We start from the raw sequence: 22,124 nt of genomic DNA on the forward strand, positions 1-22,124 counted from the left end.
AGTTTAGAGAAAAGACCACTCAAAAGAAGCAGAGGTAACAATACTTCGAGTTCACACAGTGCCAGAATGAGTTCCTATTCCCATCAGCCAAAAAAGACTGATTTATAATTCACAAGGCACAAGGCAGATTATTCAGAAAGGTAAAAGATTAGCAGTACGCTAATGCACAGTAATACTAATAAATACTAATAATTTAGATTGCTGCTTTGTTCCAACTAACAAAGCTTAAAAGCAAGACTTGAAAGAGCCAAGCTACGCACAGGTAACTAAATTGTGTCCAAGAATAAAGGTCAAGAATATTTATAGAAATACAAAAATACATAGCACAAATATTAAAATTCACAACATTTGGCTGCCCCCAAAAAATTATCAAGCATGCACAGAAACAGAATATTAACTATAAAAAAGGAAGAAAAAAATCAATGAATCCAATCCAACTCTATAATGACAGAGATGATGTAACTAGTAGACAAGGACATTTAAAACTGTCATTGTAACTGAATTCCATATGTTCAACAAGCTAGAGAGAAGACTGACCGTGATAGAGGCAAAGAAAACATTAATAAGATCCATACTGAACTTGTCCTAATGAAGTTCATATAAATGAACCTGTCCATTGAACTCGTCCATTCATACTGAAGACAGAAAAAAAAATAGAAGAAATAATGGCCACGAGTTTTTCAAGTTTGATGAAAACTATAAACTCATAAATCCAAGATGCTCAGCAAAACCCAAGCAAAAGAAACATGATGAAAGTGACATCAAGGCACATCACAATCAAATTCACTGAAACCAAGGCTACAGGGAAAAATCTGAAAAGGAGTCAGAGAAAAAAGACACAGAGGAATAAAACTAAAAATGAGGGTAACAGAAGACTTCTCATCACAAGTAATGTGCATAAGATGACAGTAGAGCAGCATCATTAAAGTACTAAAAGAAAAAAATTTCAATTTAGAATTCTATGTCTCAGAAAAAATATCTTTGCAAAAGGAAGGCTAAATAAAATAAAAATAAAAACTTTTACAGACATTTGTATGTCTTTAAAATAAAAACTTTTACAGACATACAAATGTTGAAAGAATCACCAGCAGGACTGTACTACAAAAAATCTTAAAGGAAGTCCTTCAGGCAGAAGAAAAATGATACAAAATAAATATCTTCTACACAAAAGAAATGAAAACCACATGGGTAGACACAAAATAGTTTTTTCTCTTATTATTTAAATCTTTTTAAAGAATAAATGACTCTGCTGTATTATGGGATTTATAGCATAAAAAAAATAGCACCAAAGGTTGGGAGGAACAAATGTAAGTACAGGTGACCCGCAAACAAAGTTTTGAGATGCCAGGGTTCACTTATAAACAAATTTTCTTCCACCTATGCCACCCCTCAGACGCCAAGACCAACCCCCCGACTTCCTCCTCTTCAGCCTACTCAATATGAAGATGATGCGGATGAAGGCTTTTATGATGATCCATTTCCACTTAATAGTAAATATATTTTCTCATTCTTATCATTCTCTTAGTAACATTTTCTTTTCTCTTGATTCCTATTATAAGAATATAGTATATAATACGTATAACATGTAAAATATGTATTAATTGGCTTTATGTTATTGATAAGGCTTCTGGTCAACAGTAGGCTATTACTAGTTAAATTTTGGGGGAGTTAAGAGTTACACACGGATTTTTGACTACACGGGGGATTCAACACCCCCAACCCCCGTATTATTCAAGGGTCAACTGTATATTATTGTAATAATCTTATACCATATATGAAGTATAACTCAATTGAAGATAGGCTGTGCTAAGTTAATACACTGTGCTACAATAATACACTATAAACTCTGAAGCAAACACTGAAATAACAATGAGCTATAGCTAATAATTCAACAACAGAGGTAAAATGGAATAAAAAAAATAACTAACCCCAAATAATGCAAAACAGGAGGAAAAAGGAAAGAAAGCATAGATGAGGCAAACAAAAAACAAATAGAAAAATGGTACACAGACAGTCCCTGACTTATGACGGTTCAACTTAAGATTTTTCAACTTTACAATGGGTTTATTAGACTGTAATCCCATTGTAAATTGAGGAGCATCTGGATTTAAATCCAATCACATTAATAATCACATTAAATGTAAATGATCTAAACATACCAGTTAAAGGTTATGATTTTTTACCAGTTAAAGATTTTTCAACTTCACAATGGGTTTATTAGACTGTAATCCCATTGTAAATTGAGGAGCATCTGGATTTAAATCCAATCACATTAATAATCACATTAAATGTAAATGATCTAAACATACCAGTTAAAGGTTATGATTTTTACCAGTTAAAGATTTTTCAACTTTACAATGGGTTTATTAGACTGTAATCCCATTGTAAATTGAGGAGCTCTGGATTTAAATCCAATCACATTAATAATCACATTAAATGTAAATGATCTAAACATACCAGTTAAAGGTTATTTTAAAGGATTAAAAATGAATTTAACAATATGCTGCCCACAAGAAACCCATGTTAAATATAAAGACACATACAGATTAAGAGGAAAAAAAAGAATAAAGATATACCAGGTTAACACTGAGCAAAACAAAGTAGGAGTGACTATATCAATATCAAACAAAGGAAACTTTTAATAAAGCAAAGATTTTTTAAAAAAGAAAAAGCTATTAATAATTACAACACAGATGAATCTCAAAAATCATTATGCTTTCAGCCAGAGGTGAGAGATTAGGGAAAAATAATCATTATGCTTGAGTGAAAGAAGCCAGACACAAAAGAATACAAACTATTAGAGTCTGTTTATATGATATTCTAGAACAGGAACATTTAATCTAAGGTAGAAAAAAAATTCAGAAAAAGTTGCCCCTGGGAGGATAAGAACAGAGAACGATTAGGCAGGGGCAAACTTTCTGGGGTGATGTTAATGTTCTGTATCTTGATGGGGGTTCTTATTTTGTAGCTTCCAGCATTTGTTAAAAACCAGTAAATATATATTTGTAATGTGTGCATTTCATTGCATGTAAATTTAACATAAATGAAAAAACAAACTTTGAACTCTAATAAATAATTACATGCTGTGAAATACTTAGGGCAAGGTATACCAATGTCTGCAATTTACTCTGAATTGCATGAAACAATGACAAACCAAGTGATGGTTTTGGTATCAGGATGATGCTGGTCCCATAAAATTAGTTAGGGAGGAGTCCCTCTTTTTCTGTTGTTTGGAATAGTTTCAGAAGGAATGGTACCAGCTCCTCTGTACCTCTGGTAGAATTCGGCTGTGAATCTGTCTGGTCCTGGGCTTTTCTTGGTTGGTAGGCTATTAATCACTGCCTGACTTTCAGAACTTGTTATTGGTCTATTTTCAGGGATTCGACTTCTTCCTGGTTTAGTCTTGGGAGGGTGTATATGTCCAGGAATGTATCTATTTCTTCTAGATTTACTAGTTTATTTGCATAGAGGTGTTTATAGTATTCTCTGATGGTAGTCTGTATTTCTGTGGGATCAGTGGTGATATCCCCTTTATCATTTTTTATTGTGTCTATTTGATTCTTTTCTTCTTTATTAGTCTGGCTAGCCGTCTATCTATTTTGTTAATCTTTTCAAAAAACCAGCTCCTGGATTCACTGATTTTTTTTGAAGGGCTTTTCATGTCTCTATCTTCTTTCAGTTCTGCTCTGATCTTAGTTATTTCTTGTCTTCTGCTAGCTTTTGGATTTGTTTGCTCTTGCTTCTCTATTTCTTTTAATTGTGATGTTAGGGTGTCAATTTTAGGTCTTTCCCACTTTCTTCTGTGGGCATTTAGTGCTATAAATTTCCCTCTAAACACTGCTTTAGCTGCGTCCCAGAGATTCTGGTACAGTGTGTCTTTATTCTCATTGGTTTCAAAGAACTTATTTATTTCTGCCTTAATTGCATTATTTACCCAGTAGTCATTCAGGAGCAGGTTGTTCAGTTTCCATGTAGTTGTGCGGTTTCGAGGGAGTTTCTTAATCCTCAGTTCTAATTTGATTGCATTGTGGTCTGAGAGACTGTTTGTTATGATTTCCATTCTTTTGCATTTGCTGAGGAGTGTTTTACTTCCAATTATGTGGTCAATTTTAGAATAAGTGCTATGTGGTGCTGAGAAGAATGTACATTCTGTTAATTTGGGGTGGAGAGTTCTGTAGATGTCTATTAGGTCTGCTTGGTGCAGAGCTGAGTTCAAGTCCTGAATATCCTTGTTAATTTTCTGTCTTGTTGATATGTCTAATATTGACAGTGGGGTGTTAAATCTCCCACTATTATTATGTGGGAGTCTAAGTCTCCTTGTAGGTCTCTAAGAACTTGCTTTATGAATCTGGGTGCTCTTGTATTGGGTGCTTATATATTTAGGATAGTTAGAGCTTCTCGTTGCATTGATCCCTTTACCATTATGTAATGCCATTCTTTGTCTTTTTTGATCTTTGTTGCTTTAAAGTCTGTTTTATCAGAGACTAGGATTGCAACCCCTGCTTTTTTTTTTTTTTTTTTTTTTTTTTTGCTTTTCATTTGCTTGGTAAATATTCCTCCATCGCTTTATTTTGAGCCTATGTGTGTCCTTGAATATGAAATGGGTCTCCTTAATACAGCACACTGATGGGTCTTGACTCTTTATCCAATTTGCCAGTCTGTGTCTTTTAATTGGGGCATTTAGCCCATTTACATTTAAGGTTAATATTGATATGTGTGAATTTGATCCTGTCATATGATGCTAGCTGGTTACTCTGCCCATTAGTTAGATGCAGTTTCTTCATAGTGTCAATGGTCTTTACATTTTGGTATGCTTTTGCAGTGGCTGATACTGGTTTTTCCTTTCCAAGTTTAGTGCTTCTTTCATGAGCTCTTATAAGGCAGTCCTGGTGGTGACAAAATCCCTTAGCATTTGCTTGTCTGTAAAGGATTTTTTCACTTATGAAGCTTAGTTTGGCTGCATATGAAATTTTGGGTTGAAATTCTTTTCTTTAAGAATGTTGAATATTGGCCCACACTCTATTCTGGCTTGTAGGGTTTTTGCAGAGAGATCTGCTGTTAGTTCAATGGGCTTCCCTTTGGGGGTAACCCGACCTTTCTCTTTGGCTGCCCTTAACATTTTTTCCTTCATTTCAACCTTGGGAATCTGATGATTATGTGTCTTGGGGTTGCTCTTTGCAAGGAGTATCTTTGTGGCGTTCTCCGTATTTCCTGAATTTGAATGTTGGTCTGCCTTGCTAGGTTGGGGAAGTTCTCCTGGATAATACCTTGAAATGTGTTTTCCAACTTGGTTCCATTCTCCCCGTCACTTTCAGGTACACCAATCAAACATAGATTTGGTCTTTTCACATAGTCCCATATTTCTTGAAGGGTCTGTTGTTTGTTCCTTTTCATTCTTTTTTCTCTAATCTTGTCTTCATTCTTTATTTCATTAGGTTGATCTTCAATCCCTGATATCCTTTATTTCACTTGATTGATTTGGCTAGTGATACTTGTGTATGCTTCACAAAGTTCTCTTGCTGTGTTTTTCAGCTCCATCAGGTCATTTATGTTGTTCCCATAACTGGTTATTCTAGTGATAGTTCCTGTAACTTTTTATCAAGGTTCTTAGCTTCCTTGCATTGGGTTAAAACACGCTCCTTTAGCTTGGAGAGTTTGTTATTACCCACCTTCTGAAGCCTACTTCTGTCAATTCATCAAACTCATTCTCCGTCCAGTTTTGTTCCCTTACTGGCAAGGAGTTGTGATACTTTGGAGGAGAAGAGGCATTCTGGTTTTGGGAATTTTCAGCCTTTTTGCGTTGGTTTTTCCTCATCTTCGTGAATTTATCTGCCTTTGGTCTTTGATGTTGGTGACCTTTGGATGGGGTTTTTGCATGGGTGTCCTTTTTGTTGATGTTGATCCTATTGCTTTCTGGTTGTTAGTTTTCCTTCTAACAGTCAGGCCCCTCTTCTGCAGGTCTGCTGGAGTTTACTGAAGTTCCATTCCAGACGCTGTTTGCCTGGTATCTCCAGTGGAGGCTGCAGAACAGCAAATATTGCTGCCTGATCCTTCCTCTGGAAGCTTCGTCACAGAGAGGCACCCGCCAGATGCCAGCTGAAGTTCTCCTGTTTGAGGTGTCTGTCGTCCCCTGCTGGGAGGTGTCTCCCAGTCAGGAGGCACGGGGGTCAAGGATCCACTGGAAGAGGCAGTCTGTCCCTTAGCAGATCTTGAGCGCTGTGGTGAGAGATCTGTTCCTCTCTTCAGAGCCAGCAGGCAGGAAGTTTAAGTCTGTTGATGCTGTGCCCACAGCTGCCCCTTCCCCCAGGTGCTCTGTCCCAGGGACATGGGAGTTTTTTCTATAAGCTCCTGACTGGCGCTGCTACCTTTCTTTCAGAGATGCCCTGCTCAGAGAGGAGGAATCTAGAGATGCCTCTCTAGATTCTGGCTACAGCAGCTTTGCCATGCTGTGTTGGGTTCTGCACCCAGTTCAAACTTTCTGTCGGCTTTGTTTACAAAGCCTCAGTAATGGCAGATGCCCCTCCCCACACCAAGCTTGAGCATCCCAGGTCGACTTCAGACTGCTGTGCGGGCAGTGAGAGTTTCAAGCCAGTGGATCTTAGCTTGTTGGGCTCCGTGGGGGTGGGATCCGCTGAGCAATACCACTCGGGTCCCTGGCTTCAGCTCCCTTTCCAGAGGAGTGAACAGTTCTGTCTTGCTGGCATTCCAGGTGCCACTGAGGTACAAAAAAAAAAAAAAAAAAAAAAAAAAACCAAAACTCCTGCAGCCAGCTCGGTGTCTGCCCAAACAGCCATCCAGTTTTATGCTTCATACCCAGGGCCCTGGTTGTATGGGCACCCAAGGGAATCTTCTGGTCTGTGGGTTGTGAAAACCATCGGAAAAGCGTAGTATCTGGGTCGGATAGCACTGTCCCTCACGGCACAGTCCCTCATGGCTTGCCTTGGCTAGAGGAGGGAGTTCCTCAACCCCTTGCGCTTCCCAGGTGAGGCAACACCCCACCTTGCTTCTGCTCTCCCTCTGTGGGCTGCACCCACTGTCTAACCAGTCCCAATGAGATGAACTGGGTACCTTAGTTGGAAATGCAGAAATCACCTGCCTTCTGCATTGGTCTCACTGGGAACTGCAGACCAGAGCTGTTCTTATTCAGCCATCCTGACACTTCCCCCCAACTTACTTGTATCTTTCTACCTTTGCCTCCATGCATCCTTTCACAATGGCAATGGTCTATTGCCTCAGAGGTGCTCTCAATCATCTCCAGCCCCACCATCTCAGAGATCTCACAACACCAGTGTCTGTCCTCATTATTTATGTTTTTGTCCTCACATTCATTTATTTAATAACTACTTTTCATGTATAAATTACATGCTACATGACGGAGCATAAACATGCAGTACAAATAAGACAAGCTTTATCAAAATGTTTATATTCTAAAACAGAACACAGGCAAATTATACTTAAATAAATGAAGAAGATAATCACAGTATGTGATTAGTTCTTTAAAAATAATAAATAAAAGAACTCAGAAATAAAAAATGAAATACTGGCCGGGCACAGTAGCTCACACCTGTAATCCCAGCACTTTGGGAGATGGAGGGAGGAGGATTGTATGAGGCCAGCAGTTCAAAAGCAGCCTGGGTAACATAGTGAGTCCACCATCTCTAACAAAAAAGAAAAAAAAAATTAGCCAGGCATGGCAGCACGTGCCTGTAGTTCCAGCTACTCTGGAGGCTGAGGCAGGAGGATCATTTGAGCCCAGAAATTTTAAGATACAGTCAGCCATGACTGCGCCACTGTATTCCAGCCTGTCTTGAAAAAAAAAACAACAAAAAACTGCATATTCTTACAGAATTCTAAGTGGGAGCTAAACAATGGGTAAACATGGACATGGAGGCAAATAATAGACACTGGGGACTCCAGAAGGGGAGAGGTTGGGCAGGGGTGAGGGTTGAAAAATTACCTATTGGGGTACCAATACCAATTACCTATTGGGGTACCATGTTCACTATTTTGAGTGGTAGGTACACTAGAAACCCAAACCTCACCATAATGCAATATATACATGTAACAAACCTGCACATGTACACCCTGAATCTATACAAATAAAATAGATTTAAATAAATAAATATTTAAAGTACAGAAATAATATTCAATGATTTGAAAATAAGAGAAGGGTCGGGCATGGTGGCTCACGCCTGTAATCCCAGCACTTTGGGGAGCCAAAGTGGGTGGGTCACTTGAGGCCAGGAGTTTGAGACCAGCCTGGGCAACATAGCAAAACACCATCTCTCCAAAAAATACGAAAGAGAGAGAGAGGTCTACTATTAATAGAGGGGAGAAAAGTGAAGAAAGTGCTTCAAGAAGAGTGTGTATGTGTGAGCACACGTGAGTGTGGGTATGGACAATAATCCAGGATGTCGAAGCTGTAAATACATAAAATAGGGCCTTTAAAACTTACCGACATGAAGGTCTATAGTGACCATGAAAAGAATTGTAATGGAGTGGTAGAGGAAAAAGTCTGGTTCAAGTAGGTTAAGGGAGAATAAAGGAGAGGAACTAGAATTGTAAACAGAGAACACTTTTGAAGAATTCTGATATAAAGAGGACTTTAAGAAATGGGGTGATAGCTAAAGAACAGGGACAGAAAAAAAAAGAGAAGCAGCCATATTAAGGACTTGGGAAAGAGGGAAGGGGAAGAGTATGATGGAAAAGAAAGAGCTTGGCATGTTTTAAGAAGTGAAAGGTGAGAAGTAAGTAGTTCTAGTGAGCTAGTTAGAAGGAAATGGATACAATGAGCAGGCAAGGCATAAACCAAGAGAGAGGAGAGACTTGAATCATGAAAAGAACTTCGGACTTTTATTCTAGTTGCAATGAAAACCAATTAGGTTTTAAAATGAGAAAGTGATGTGATATACTTTGGTTTTCTAATCAGCATAAAATATTTTCAAGTCTCTTTTTTCACAAGGTTACAATGACTCTACATCCCCACCAAGTAATACCATCTTAACCTCTCTGTTCTGCTTCGCAGTTTAGCTTCTTGAAAAGGTTCTAAACTCTCTTTTTAAATTTCCTCTCCTATTCATTTCCTAATTCTTGGATTCTATTTCTGTCTCTAGCACTCTAATGACACTGCTTTTACCAAGCTCACATTGCCTCTTCTCTGACGAATCCAGTGTATATTTTTTAGCCTTCAATATGTTACCTCTCTTCCTGAAGTGCTCTCTTCTTTCTTTGGAACCCATACTACAGTCTCCTAATTTTATCTCTGTCTGTTCCTCATTTTCTTTGCAAAGGTCTTCCTCTGATGAACTCTTTGAAGAGTTTCACATAAAGCCCCTATAAGTCTGTCTCCTACTATCTTTTAAATATCTCGTCTTTATTACCTTTCAGTAATTTAGTTAAGGTCATCATTAACTTCTGCCTAGATTAGTGCAATAGCCTCTAAAAACTGGTTTCAAGGATATCTACTTCTTACTAAGATGGTATAGAGTAATTAGAGTTATGCTGCTCCCTAAATAACCAAAACAACTGGACAAAATATATGAGACAGCAGTTTCAAGACATTGTACAACAGGTAATAAAGAACATGGGTCCCTGAGAGAGGGAAAAAACAAAAACAAAAACAAATGAGATGATCCCTATGATTGCCCAGCCTTTAGAGTTTTCAGGCTATAGCTAATGGGTCTACCACACTCCCTGAGTTCAGGAGGTAGAGCTGGGATTCCTGGAAGACCAAGGCAACTAGAAAGAGAATTCCAGAGACCTGCAGACGGTAGCCCTGAGTATGAGCAGAGCAAATATATGAGAAAACTACCCAAGTTAGGAAAAAAAGCACCCAAAAAGATTACAGAGAACACAAGACATGAAATAGTGTCTATTCCTACCAGCCAAACTGGAAAACCTCATCATTCCTTCTGTAGAGCACTCAGAAGCATCTTATCTCCTAAATGGGTATAATTAGCATTAGACTAAACATGGCTCTGATCTCACCTCACAAATATTAAAAATAAGACATGAATGAATCAAACTGAGTCCAAGTATTATAACTTAACTGCATTCTAGAATAAATCTCCAGATTACAAAAATAAAAAAATACCTAGCACCCAACAAGGTAAAATGCAAAATGTCTGACATCCAATTAAAAACAGCCAAGCCTGCAAAGAAGCAGAAGAATACAACCTGTAACAAGGAGAAAAGGCAATCAATAAAATGGACCCAATAAAATTCTAACATTTGACACAGATGTCAGAATAAGTAAAGACATTAATAAAGTTTTTACAACTGTACTCCATATGATCAAAAAAGTTAAGTAGAGACATGGCAGATAGAAAAACAACTCCTTAAACTTCTGGAGGTGAAAACTACAATATCTGAGATGAAAAGTACATTGAATAGGATTAATAGCAGATTGGGTATGGCAGGAAAAAAAGACTATCATCTATTAAAGATAGAGCAATAGAAACTATCCACAATGAAACACAACAAGAATCTAAAAAATTAAAGTAAAAAGAGCACCACCGAGGTATGAGACAGAAAGTGAAACTGGAGTCCCTAAAGGACAGAAGAAGGAGGAGGCATGGAAAAAATATTAGAAGAAATGATGGCTGAAAGTGTTCCAAATGTGATAACCATAAACCCAAAGACACAAGAAGCTCAATGAATCCCAAGGACAGGAAGCATGAAGAAAACTATACCAACACACTTTACAATCATATTGCTCAAAACCAGTGATAAAGACAAATCATAAAAGCAGACAGATAGTGTCCCCACCCAAATCTCATCTCGAATTATAATCCTGTGTTGAGGGAGGGAGGTGACTGGATCATGGGGGCTCTTCCAAGACTGATTTATGGTCTCTTATGTATTCCTGCAGTAGTCTATGATTATTCCTAGCACAGTATTTATCAACTACAATTATCTCTTTACTTGCCTGCCTTTCCACTAGACCTTAAGCTCCTTGAGGGACTACATTCTAAACATTATTATATTCCCATTGCTTAAGAGTGTACTGCATATGGTAGGTACCCAATAAAGAACTGTTGAATAAATAAGCAAAATAAATGCTATCAAGTCTTTGGGCTTTTTTCCAATGCAAGAAAAAATTCTACAAAAACAGTCTGTGAAAAAAATTACTTAAAATCAGATTTGTTGATGGTCAGACTTGCCCTTCTAGAATGTAAGCTCCACAAGAGCACATATGTTTCTGTTTTGTTCCTATATCTCCAATTCCTAGAACAATGTAAGAAATATAGATTCTCAGTAATTATCACCGAATATATAAATCATTAAGTCAGATTTTCTCAATACTCTCGCTAAATGCCTAAGAGATGTTTCTGAGACACTACTCTGGTTCTCATCAAGAATTATTCATACTAACAGATTAATTTAACATGGTATACAGAGTTAAAGTAATGCAATTTAAATATGTATCATTAGTTCCCTCTCTCACACTATACACTTTTGTAATAAAAATCCTTGCTATTAAGGCTGATTAGTTTGATTAGTTTTCTCTGCTCTTCACATTTCACTGTGAGAGGGAGGCACTTCTACTCGCCCAAAAGGAAAATATATAGAATTCTTTCGGCTTCTCTCAATTCTTCTAAGTGTTCATTTTTTCAGAGTGGTTAGTCTATAAGTTTACATATGTACTAGACCTAAATAGGATATTAATATACTACTATACATACTTTCAGTTGTAGAGAAGGATGTATCTAGTGTTAACTCATCCAGAGGAATCACAAGTTGACCTCCTGCCTCCCACTTCTTGCGATCAGATGAAACTGATTTTTCTTTTTCATGCTCTTTGTCATCTTCATGAACATTTATCTCACAAGTATCAGAGAGATTCTGCTTTCCTTTTTCATCTTCTTGAGCTTTAAGATTTTCATTTAATCTACGAAGTATTTCTCGCTTACTCTGAAAGTCACGACATTATATATTTTAATATGTATATCATTAAGTAAAATGATTGATAAACTTTGAAAATTTTACTTACTGAAATAGCATTGTTGGTCTTTTGCATCTCTTCTGAAGTTTCCCGGGTATCAGTTAAACTACTGTCCTTTAAATGCAGATAGATACAGAAAAAGAGATAATTTTATTTTTTTAATCTACCTTTAAAAATATTATATCCTCGTTACTTTTTGGTTTTCATTAATTTGTTCCTTGTAAATCTTTTATTCCTATAAAATGTTAACAAAGCTTCCTTCATTATCAGCAATGACTAACCTTTAAATATTATTAATTAGACAACACAGACAGGGGCCAATTCTCAATTATTTGTCATATTTTTGGATTACTGCTCACATAATTAACTATATCCTCTTCCTCTTTGGTACCTGATTTTTTGGTAATTTAAGTCAGAAAATTAGAGGAAAAAGTAGAAATTAGAGGAAAAAGTAGAAATTAGAGGAAAATTCATATACTCTCTTAATTATAACTAGAAAAAGTTTTGATAGATGAAGTAATTCAAAATAGGCTGTGTTACTCTAAAACTGTCTTTATGTTTCATGTATATATATCCTTGTTAAGCCATAGTACTAAATGTAATTGAGAAGTGGCTTTCCTCCCTAAACAAAGAGTGTAACAAAAATTAGTTCTGAGTCATTTGCACTACAAATGACATAAATGTTATCTTCTAATTAGCATTGTCAAAGCAATCCAGACTATCTAAAATTAAAAAACATACGAAAAGAAGAAATTAGCAGTTATGAAAGCTATGAAAGCAAAGGCATGTAGAAGATTCAAAGAACAAGTTTCTAAGTTTTAAGTAAGTGACATTTACCAACACAACACAGAAAGAAAACCGTTCAGTTATATGGATTACCTCGAATTTTGTAATACTTAAAAAAAATTAAAAATTTGGTGGTCAGTTTCAAAGTAATATATGAAGCAATGAGACAAAGAACATTTTACCCAGTAAAGTAGTCAGGAATTAGCAGTCCTACAACCAGAGAGATGAACAGCTATTGAGATGTGAGACTGGGTACCAAGAAGGGACCACACAGTGGTATCTAAAGTTGGAGTAACAACGTGGCACACGCAAAGTCGTTATCAGAAAGAAAAAGTGACTAAGCCTACTTGAAGAACAGTAGTTTCTTACATGAAGTTCTTGAGAATGATCAAGAAACTTATATTTTCCTACTGAGTCTTACTTTCAAAATCAACCCAAAGGCTATAAAAAAAACCAACTAGTGTACCAATTTTGTCTGCAAATATTTACTGAAACTAAACAAATAAAAGGCACAGACATCCATTACCAGGAAAGGGGAAAATGAAGTTATTATGTTATCTGATTCAGTAGACTTTTCTCCTTCTGTCTGTTGAATTCTAGGCAGCAGCTCCACACTATGAGCCCACTTCTCTTAACCCCTGAACAGTCTTCACACTTCAGACAGATACCTGAAATATACTTCTAAGTTTAAGCTTTTTATTTGTCTCTGTTTCTTTGTTTTACTATCTGTAGGGCATGATAGAGATTCAGAAGTAGAAGGTAAAAGGAATAACTGATGAATTAACTAGTTCTACTGAGTCCTCTAACATTTGCCATGTCACAAATATTTGAATAAATGTAAACATGTGTTGGACCTAATTCCTAGAGCTAATTTAGCACCAAAGAGACATTATTCTTTTTAAAGTGAACATTTGTTAATCATGAGGGTTGGGTAGAAAAATGTTTATAGTATTATTTTCAGTACATTTCTCTGTATATTTTATTTTTTCAATATTCTTTTAAAGTAATATAAGAGTTATTGTGATATATTTTCATCTACCAGGTGGTCCTAGATATAAAACTTATAAACAATGAGGTCCAGTATTCTGAGTAAACTAAAATCCCTTAAAAAGTAATTTTTTTCCTTAGAAAAACCTGAAAGGGACATTAGCGATTAATGTGATTTCATTAAATTTAATTTCCTTTTAAATAATCTTTTGACTTTGAGGAGTTCTGAATCTTAGGAAACTTACCACGCCAACTTCTTTCAAAGCTGAAGTTACAGAAATAACAGATCTCATCTGTTGCTTTGATGGAGAGCCACCTGTTTCATGCTGTCCCAAAGGTGGAGAAACATCAGAACTCTTAACTCCTTTAGCCACCAACTATAAAAAAGATTTTATTAAATACATTAGGGATTTTATATTCGTATGAAGAAATAAAATGGTACCTACCAGATCACTATTTATCCACTCTATCCACAAGTAGTTTTTTCATTCCTGAATTATCTGTTGAGCAAGGCATTATGATGCTACATGCTGGGGATAGAGCAGTGACTAGAGAAAAAAATCTCTGGTCTCAGATGTAAACATAGTCATGTCACATAGTCCTAAATAACCCGCTTTCATTGCATTATCAATGTTTCATGAAATGATCCTGAAAAACTGTCTTTTAAAGATTCAAGTGTAAGATTTTGTTAATCTTACACTTCTAAAAGAAATGCTTTTGTAATTCCTGCAGGTTTGGGTACAATCTTCTCAAAGTTCAAATATCAATTACTCAACATAAGAGCCCTCATAAAAATGCCAACATAAATGAGAATGGAAGGAGAAACAGATCCAGGTAATAAGATTTACTTCACTGAAAACATCATGTTGTATTAACACATGTGCTTGTTTTTATCTTGCCATTTAAACTCTAAACAAAGTAAGATTATGAACCCTGAATTAATACAAGGAAATGACATTTATGGGTATGACAATAGTAACACAGCAGGAAGTTTACTCCCTACTCCCTATTCCTAGTCTTCCTCAATCTAGGAAACAAGACTTTCTGGGGAGTATACATTTCAAACACAATATTTATTGAGTATCTTCTAAAAATACAGTAATAATACCATCTTAATATTTAGGCTTCTAGACCTTCACTTTACAACAATACAGGCATACCTCTGAGATATTACGCACTTGGTTCCAGACCACTGCAATAACGGTAATATTGCAATAAAGTGAGTCACACAAATTCTGGGGTTTCTCAGAGCATACAAAATTTATGTTTACACGATTCTGTAGCCTATTGAGTGTGCAACAGCATTATGTCTAAAAAACAATGTACACACCTTAATAAACACCTCACTCCTAAAAAAAAAAAAAAAAAGCTAATGATTCTTCTGAGCCTTCAATGAATTGTAATCATTTTGCTGGTGGAGGGTCTTGCCTTGATACTGATGGCTACTGACTGATCAGGGTGGTGACTCCTGGATGTTGGGGTGGCTGTGACAATTTCTTAAAATAAGACAAAAATGAAGTTTGCTGCATCCATTGACTCTTTCATGAAAATATTCTTTTGATTTTGTAAAAATATTTTTTAAATTCTTTATTATTTAAATAAAGATGAGGTCCACTATATTGCCTAGGCTGGTCTTGAACTTCTGGCTTCAATGACTGTCCTGACTCAGTCTCCCAAAGTGCTGGGATTACAAGCGTAAGCCACTGTGCCCAGCCCATGAAAATATTTATCTGCAGCATGTGATGCTGTTGCATTTTACCCACAGTAGAACTTCTTTCAAAACTGGAGTCAGTCGTCTCAAACCCTGCTGTTGCTTTATCGACTAAGTTTAGAAAATATTCTAAATCCCTTGTCATTTCAACAATGTTCAAAACAGCTTCACCTTCATAGACTCCACCTCAAGAAACCACTTTATTTGCTCCTCCATAAGAAGCAATTCCTCATCCATTCAAGTTTATCATGAGATTGTAGCAATTCAGTCATATCTTCAGGCTCCCCTTGCCATTCTACTTCTCTTGCTATTTCTACCACATCTACACTGACTTCCTCCAGTGAAATCTTGAAGAATGGAGTCAACTTCTTCCAAACTCCTGTTAATGTTGACATTAACATTAACATGACATTAACTCCATGAATCAAAAAAGTTCTGAATGGCATCTAGAATGATGAATGATGAATACTTTTTAGAAGGCTTTCAATTTATTTTGCCCAGATCCATTGGAGGAATCATTATCTATGGCTACAGCCTTAAAAAAATGTATTTCTTAAATAAGAAGACTTGAAAGTCAAAATGACTTCTTGATGCATTGGCTGCAGAATGGATGTCGTGTTAGCAGGCATGAAAACAACATGAATCTCTTTGTATAATACATCTCCATCAGAGCTCTTGGGTAACTAGGTGCATTGTCAATGAGTAGCAATATTTGGAAATATTTTTTTTTTTCTAACCAGTAGGTCTCAACAGTGGGCTTAAAATATTTACAGCAAACCGTGCGGTAAACAGATGTGCAGTCATCCAGGCTTTGTTGTTCCATTTATAGAACACAAATAGAATAGATTTAGCATAATTCTTAAGGGTCCTAGGAGTTTCAGAATGGCAAATGAGCACTGGCTTCAACTTAAAGTCACCAGCTGCATTAGCTCCCAACAAGAGAGTCAGCCAGTCTTCCGAAGCTTTGAAGCCAGGTATTGACTTCTCTTTAGTTATGAGAGTCCTAGATGGCATCTTCTTCCAATAGAAGGCTGTTTTATCTACACTGAAAATCTGTTGTTTAGTATTACCACCTTTATCAATGATCTTAGCTATATCTCCTGGATAATGTACTGCAGTTTCTCCATCAGCACTTACTGCTTCACCTTGCACTTTCATGTTATGGAGGTGGTTTCTTTCCTTAAACCTTATGAACCAATCTCTGCTAGCCAACAATTTTTCTTCTGTAGCTTCCTTATCTCTCCTAGTCTTCATGGAATTGAGGAGAGTTAGGGCCTTGCTCTGGATTAGGCTTTGGCCAAAGAGAATGTTGTGGCTGGTTTGATCTTCTGTCTAGACCACTAAAACTTTCTCCATATCAGCAAGAAGGCTGTTTTGCTTTCTTTCTTTCTTTCTTTCTTTCTTTCTTTCTTTCTTTTTTCTTTCTTTCTTCTCTTTCTCTCTTTCTCTCTTTCTTCCTTTCTTTCTTTCTTTTCTAAGAGATGGGGTCTTGCTCTGTCACCCAGGCTGGAGTGCAGATCCAGGCACAATCATAGCTCACTGCAACCTTGAAATCCTAGGCTCAAATGATCATTCTGCCTTAGCTTCTCAGTGTGGTTGGGACTATAGGTGTGTGCCACCACATCCAGCTAATTTTTCTTTCTGTCTTTTTTTTTTTTTTTTTTTTTCAGAGACAGGTTCTCACTATGTCATCCATGCTAGTCTCAAACTTCTGGCCTCAAGCAATTCTCCTGCCTCAGTCTCCCGAGTTGCTGAGACTACAGGCACCTGGCTGTTTCGCTTTCTTATCATGTGTGTTCACTGGAGTAGAACTTTTTTTTTTTCTGAGATGGAGTCTTGCACTGTTGCCCGGGCTGGAGTGCAATGGCACTATTTTGGCTCAGTGAAACCTCCGCCTCCCTCCTGGATTTACATGATTCTCCTGCCTCAGCCTCCTGAGTAGCTGGGATTACAGGCACACACCACCACGCTCAGCTAATTTTTTGTATTTTTAGTAGAGATGGGGTTCACTATGTTAGCCAGGCTGGTCTCAAACTCCTGATCTCATGATCCACCCGCCTCGGCCTCCCAACATGCTGGGATTACAGGTGTGAGCCACTGCACCTGGTCTGGGGTAGCACTTTTAATTTCCTTCAGGAACTTTTCCTTTGCATTCACAACTTGGATAACTGGCGCAAGAGGCTTAATTCTGTGCCTGTCTCAGCTTTCAATATGCCTTCATCACCAAGCTTAATCTTGATTTCAGGTGACAGACATGCAACTCTTTCTTTTACTTGAATACTTAAGAGGCCACTGTAAGTCATTAAGTGGCCTAATTTCAATATTATTTTGTCTTAGGGAATAAGGTCTGAGGAGTGAGACAGGGGAACTACCAGTCAGTGGAGCAATTAGAACACAAACATTCATCAATTAAATTTCCCATCTTATATGGGTGCAGTCTGTGGTGCCTCAAAACAATTACAACAGTAATATCAAAGATATAATGACAATAATGAAAAAGTTTGAAATATGGCAAGAATTACAAAAATGTGACACAAAGACACAAAATGAGCAAAAGCTGTTGGGAAAATGACACTGATAGACTTGCTTGATGCAGGGTTGTCACAAACCTTCAATTTGTAAAAAATGCAGTATTTATGAAGCACAATAAAACAAGGTATGCCTGTATTTATTTTGTTCAAAAAAGGGTGGAAACATTGCTTTAGTCCCATAGTTCAGTATTATTGAAAAAGTATACTGATATTTAAGATGTTACTACAAATAGGCCGGGCGCAGTGGCTCACACCTGTAATCCCAGCACTTTGGGAGGTCAAGGCGGGTGGATCACAAGGTCATCAGTTTGAGACCAGTCTGGCCATCATGGTGAAACCCTCTATCTACTAAAAATACAAAAAATTGGCCGGGCATGGTGATGTACACCTGTAGTCCCAAGTACTTGGGGGGCTGAGGCAGGAGAATCACTTGAACCCGTGAGGCAGAGGTTGCAGTGAGCTGAGATTGTGCCACTGCACTCCAGCCTGGGCGACAGAGTGAGACTCTGTCTCAAAAAAAAAAAAAAAAAGTTACTACAAATAACTTTTAAAAATATCTAGAGCTCACATAACAGTATTATCACCTTGAAAGATTATATCTAAATATTTTGAAACTTTATGTTTGTTTTAATTACTATAGAATATAAATTCAAATAAGGTTTCATACACTGAGAGAATAAAAACAAGCTCCAAAGTTGTTCTGAATAGTAGCAGTATTTTTAGAACAAATATGTTATTTCTCTAGATGATTACTTAAAAGAAATATACTTTGAATGAACACATTCTGCTATTTTTATTTAAATCAGTAATCACTTCTCTACCACATACTAGGATTACAGGTGTGTGCCACCATGCCCAGCAAATTTTTGTATTTTTAGTAGAAATGGGATTTCACATGTTGGCCAGGCTGGTCTCGAACTCCTGACCTCGTGATCTGCCTGCCTTGGCCTCCCAGAGTGCTGGGATTACAGGTGTGAGCCACCGCGTTTGGCCTGCTATTTCGATACATCAATCTGACACGATTTCTGTGAGAAGACAAATCCACAATATTTGATAAAAATTAATTTATCGATAAATTAAAATACATATTAATACCTATTAAGGCCAAGCACAGTTCTAGATAATGATATCCAAAATGAATTAGACACAATATTTTCTCTGAGGGGACTGTAAATTAGAAAAGAAAAAAGAACACATAAATCAATCAGTATGTTACAGAGAAAAAAATAAAGAGATAAGTACTAAACGATCTGGGGAAGAATGAAACAAAAAAATATAGAAAGAACTAACTCTGTAAAGCCAAGAGGGGCGCCAGTGAGAACAGCTTTCGCAGAGCAGCCAATGGTCAGCCATTCATTGTTCGGGAAGGCCATAAAACACAGATAAAGTAGGACAGTTGTACATTCAAATCCCAAAACACTCACCAGTCCTGTGATTTTTCATTGTTTTTATCCTCTCTGAACCTCACAGTTTTTCTCTAAAATAGAAATGCTGTACTCATTGCCTCTCTGCTATAGGGACTGCATGAGATAATTTACATAAAGTACACATCTGTGTACCTAATAAATAGTAGCAATTGTTATTTATTTGGTTTCCATTAAATAAGGTTATTTGGCTTAAACACTACAAGTCTGGTTTTAGTTCCTGATGAAATGTATTAAGTTTCAGAATGCAAGTTTCTCATCTTTAGAATGCAGACTAAAAACAAAAACCTCCTATCTTAACCATGATCAGAAATTAAAATTTGAGCATTGTGAGAGACAAATTTATTGGCACTTTTATAATAATGATCTTCAGCAGCCTTCAGTAAATGCTTATGTTCTATAATCAAATGCATACTGATCTCTCCTCTGGGTCAACTAAACCAAACAGATTAGAAGAACCTAAACAGACAAATTCAGACATGGAATCTAAATAAATGAACAAAGACAGATTACTAACTCTTACAATCACTTAAGAAGACAACTAAGTTACTGAAAATTTATGGGTAGTTCAGGATGACTACTGAGATGTGGCAACATCATTATAAGCTAATGTCATATACTTAAGTAACTTATTAGTACAGTTGAATTGGGCCTTCTGTATAAACATCATGGTGTATTATTTATAATCAGAACCTTAAAGCTTTTCAATATTAACTACATCTTGAGATAAAAGATGATAATATACTTCTAATTATTGAAAGATAAACCATTACACTAAGCCTTTTATACGGAAAGTTGAGCAAATATGACATATCACAAAAATTAACTAAACCAGGAAAACAATATAAAGTTTCATATAAGAGAAAAATATAAAAATTTGGAACAAAGAATGACCCAATTTTATTACACAATTGATCACCCAGCTAAATCTATAATATATATTTCATTCTAAACATACTTTTTCACTGGGTGCAATGGCTCACACCTATAATCCCAGCACTCAGGAGGCTGAGGCAGGAGGAGCACTTGAGCCCAGGAGTTTGAGACCCAGTTAATTTTCTTTTTTCTTGTAGAAATGGAGTCTCACTGGAGTCTCACCAGACCAGTGAGACTCCATTTGTACAACAAATAAGAACATTAGCTTATGTATGGTGACGTGTGCTAAGGGTCCCAGCTATAGACAGGCCGAGGCAGGCGGATCCCTTGAGCCCAGCAGGTCGAAATTGCAGAGAGCCATGTTCACACCACTGCACTCCAGCCTGAGTGACAGAGCAAGATCCTGTTTCAAAACAAAACAAAACAAAACAAACAAAGCACAGTCTTTCAAAGTTTAACCACAGTTTTAAATATAAAAATGTGCAAAAAAAAGATAAAACATTGACCTGAAGTTTCATAATTCAGGTTTAAAAGAAATGCTTTAGAAGCTTTTTTTTTCTTAGCCATTTTTCTCAAAAGGTTCATAAATTTAAGGCTTTTCAACATTGCTTTTATTGTCACAAAAGGTTTTCAATTATCGCTGTAAAACTGTTTCTATTTCACGTGTCAATTTTGCCATGTGCTGAAAAATTAAGCAGCAGTGCCACCAAATGACAAAACTCAAAATTTCACCAAATAGTGAGGCGAGGCTTATAAACACATGAAACCACCAGTGTGCCTACTCTTGATGTCTGCCTACTCTTGATCAATAACAAACATATTTTCATCTTTATGCTGACTTATCAGTAAGGATTTAATGTATGCTAGGAAAGTATTAAATGACTTAATTTCATATTTTGAATAGAGTAATTTCACACAGTTTTATACAGCCTAAAGATATATCATGGCCAAATCTTACCAAATTCATATTTAACGTCTCAAAACCTTATCTTTGAAGAACCAATAGTATAAAAGTATTTGTATTTGAATAAATTTTCTTAACTAGTATTGCCATAATGCTTTTATAAGAATATCTAAGAATAAGAACAAGGTAGCCAGAAGCAATGAGTGTGTACACCCTGTGGGGAGCCTTACAGGCATGCATGGAAAGTCTAAAAATAAGACAAAGATGGAAACAGAAATACACAAGAATTTACATTCAAAATATTTTATCCAACCTAACCAAGACAGAATCTCCCTAATTCTATTTTTCACTGAATTTTAATTCTTAAAACATTGCTACCCTTTTAAAAAACTGAATCGATCTTCCTTACATACTTCATTCACAATATAGCATACATGATTGCTGAAAACGTAACACTATATTACTTGGCCCTCCCAAAAAAAGGACCCATCATCACATATTGTTCTCCATATCTAAATCCCAATTACTACTACAATTTTTATCATTAAATATGTCAAAGAGAAAATTTTATAAAATTAGGTATATACTGCCAAAGAATCACAATAGTTAAGGCAGTGATTTTTTCCTTCACTTTTAAGTTCCAGGGTACATGTGCAGAACGTGCAGGCTTGTTATATAGGTAAATGTGTGCCATGGTGGTTTGCCGCACAGATCAACTCATCACCCAGGTATTAAGGCCAGCATCCATTAGCTATTCTTCCTGATGCTCTCCCTTCCTCCACATCCCTCAAAAGCCCCAATGTGTGTTGTTCCCACCAATGTGTTCATGTATTCTCATCGTTCAGCTCCCACTTATAAGTGATACCATGAGGTGTTTGGTTTTCTGTTCCTGTGTTAGTCTGTTGAGGATAACAGCTTCCAGCTCCATCAATGTCCCTGCAAAGGACATGTTCTTGTTCCT

The 22,124-nt window shown here is 36.6% G+C and overlaps 1 protein-coding gene across 15 annotated transcripts in view; it reads right to left on the bottom strand.

Annotated features, from left to right (window-relative positions):
* NEK1 (NIMA related kinase 1) overlaps nt 1-22,124 on the bottom strand; it is a 211,149-nt gene that overhangs the window by 72,180 nt on the left and 116,845 nt on the right. For 13 of the 15 annotated variants that reach the window (XM_055385781.2, XM_031010079.3, XM_055385778.2 and 10 more), the window contains 3 exons: nt 13,963-14,094; nt 11,993-12,058; nt 11,685-11,913 (listed from right to left, as the gene is read on the bottom strand). In XM_055385781.2, coding sequence (XP_055241756.2) covers nt 11,685-11,913; nt 11,993-12,058; nt 13,963-14,094 — 427 coding nt within the window. Of the gene's footprint in view, nt 1-11,684; nt 11,914-11,992; nt 12,059-13,962; nt 14,095-19,054; nt 19,127-19,249; nt 20,663-22,124 lie in introns of those variants that run through there. The other 2 variants (XR_010133532.1, XM_063705642.1) reach the window with 2 other exon arrangements.

This window comes from Gorilla gorilla, chromosome 3 (assembly GCF_029281585.2).
Source record: "Gorilla gorilla gorilla isolate KB3781 chromosome 3, NHGRI_mGorGor1-v2.1_pri, whole genome shotgun sequence".
Lineage (NCBI taxonomy): Eukaryota > Metazoa > Chordata > Mammalia > Primates > Hominidae > Gorilla > Gorilla gorilla.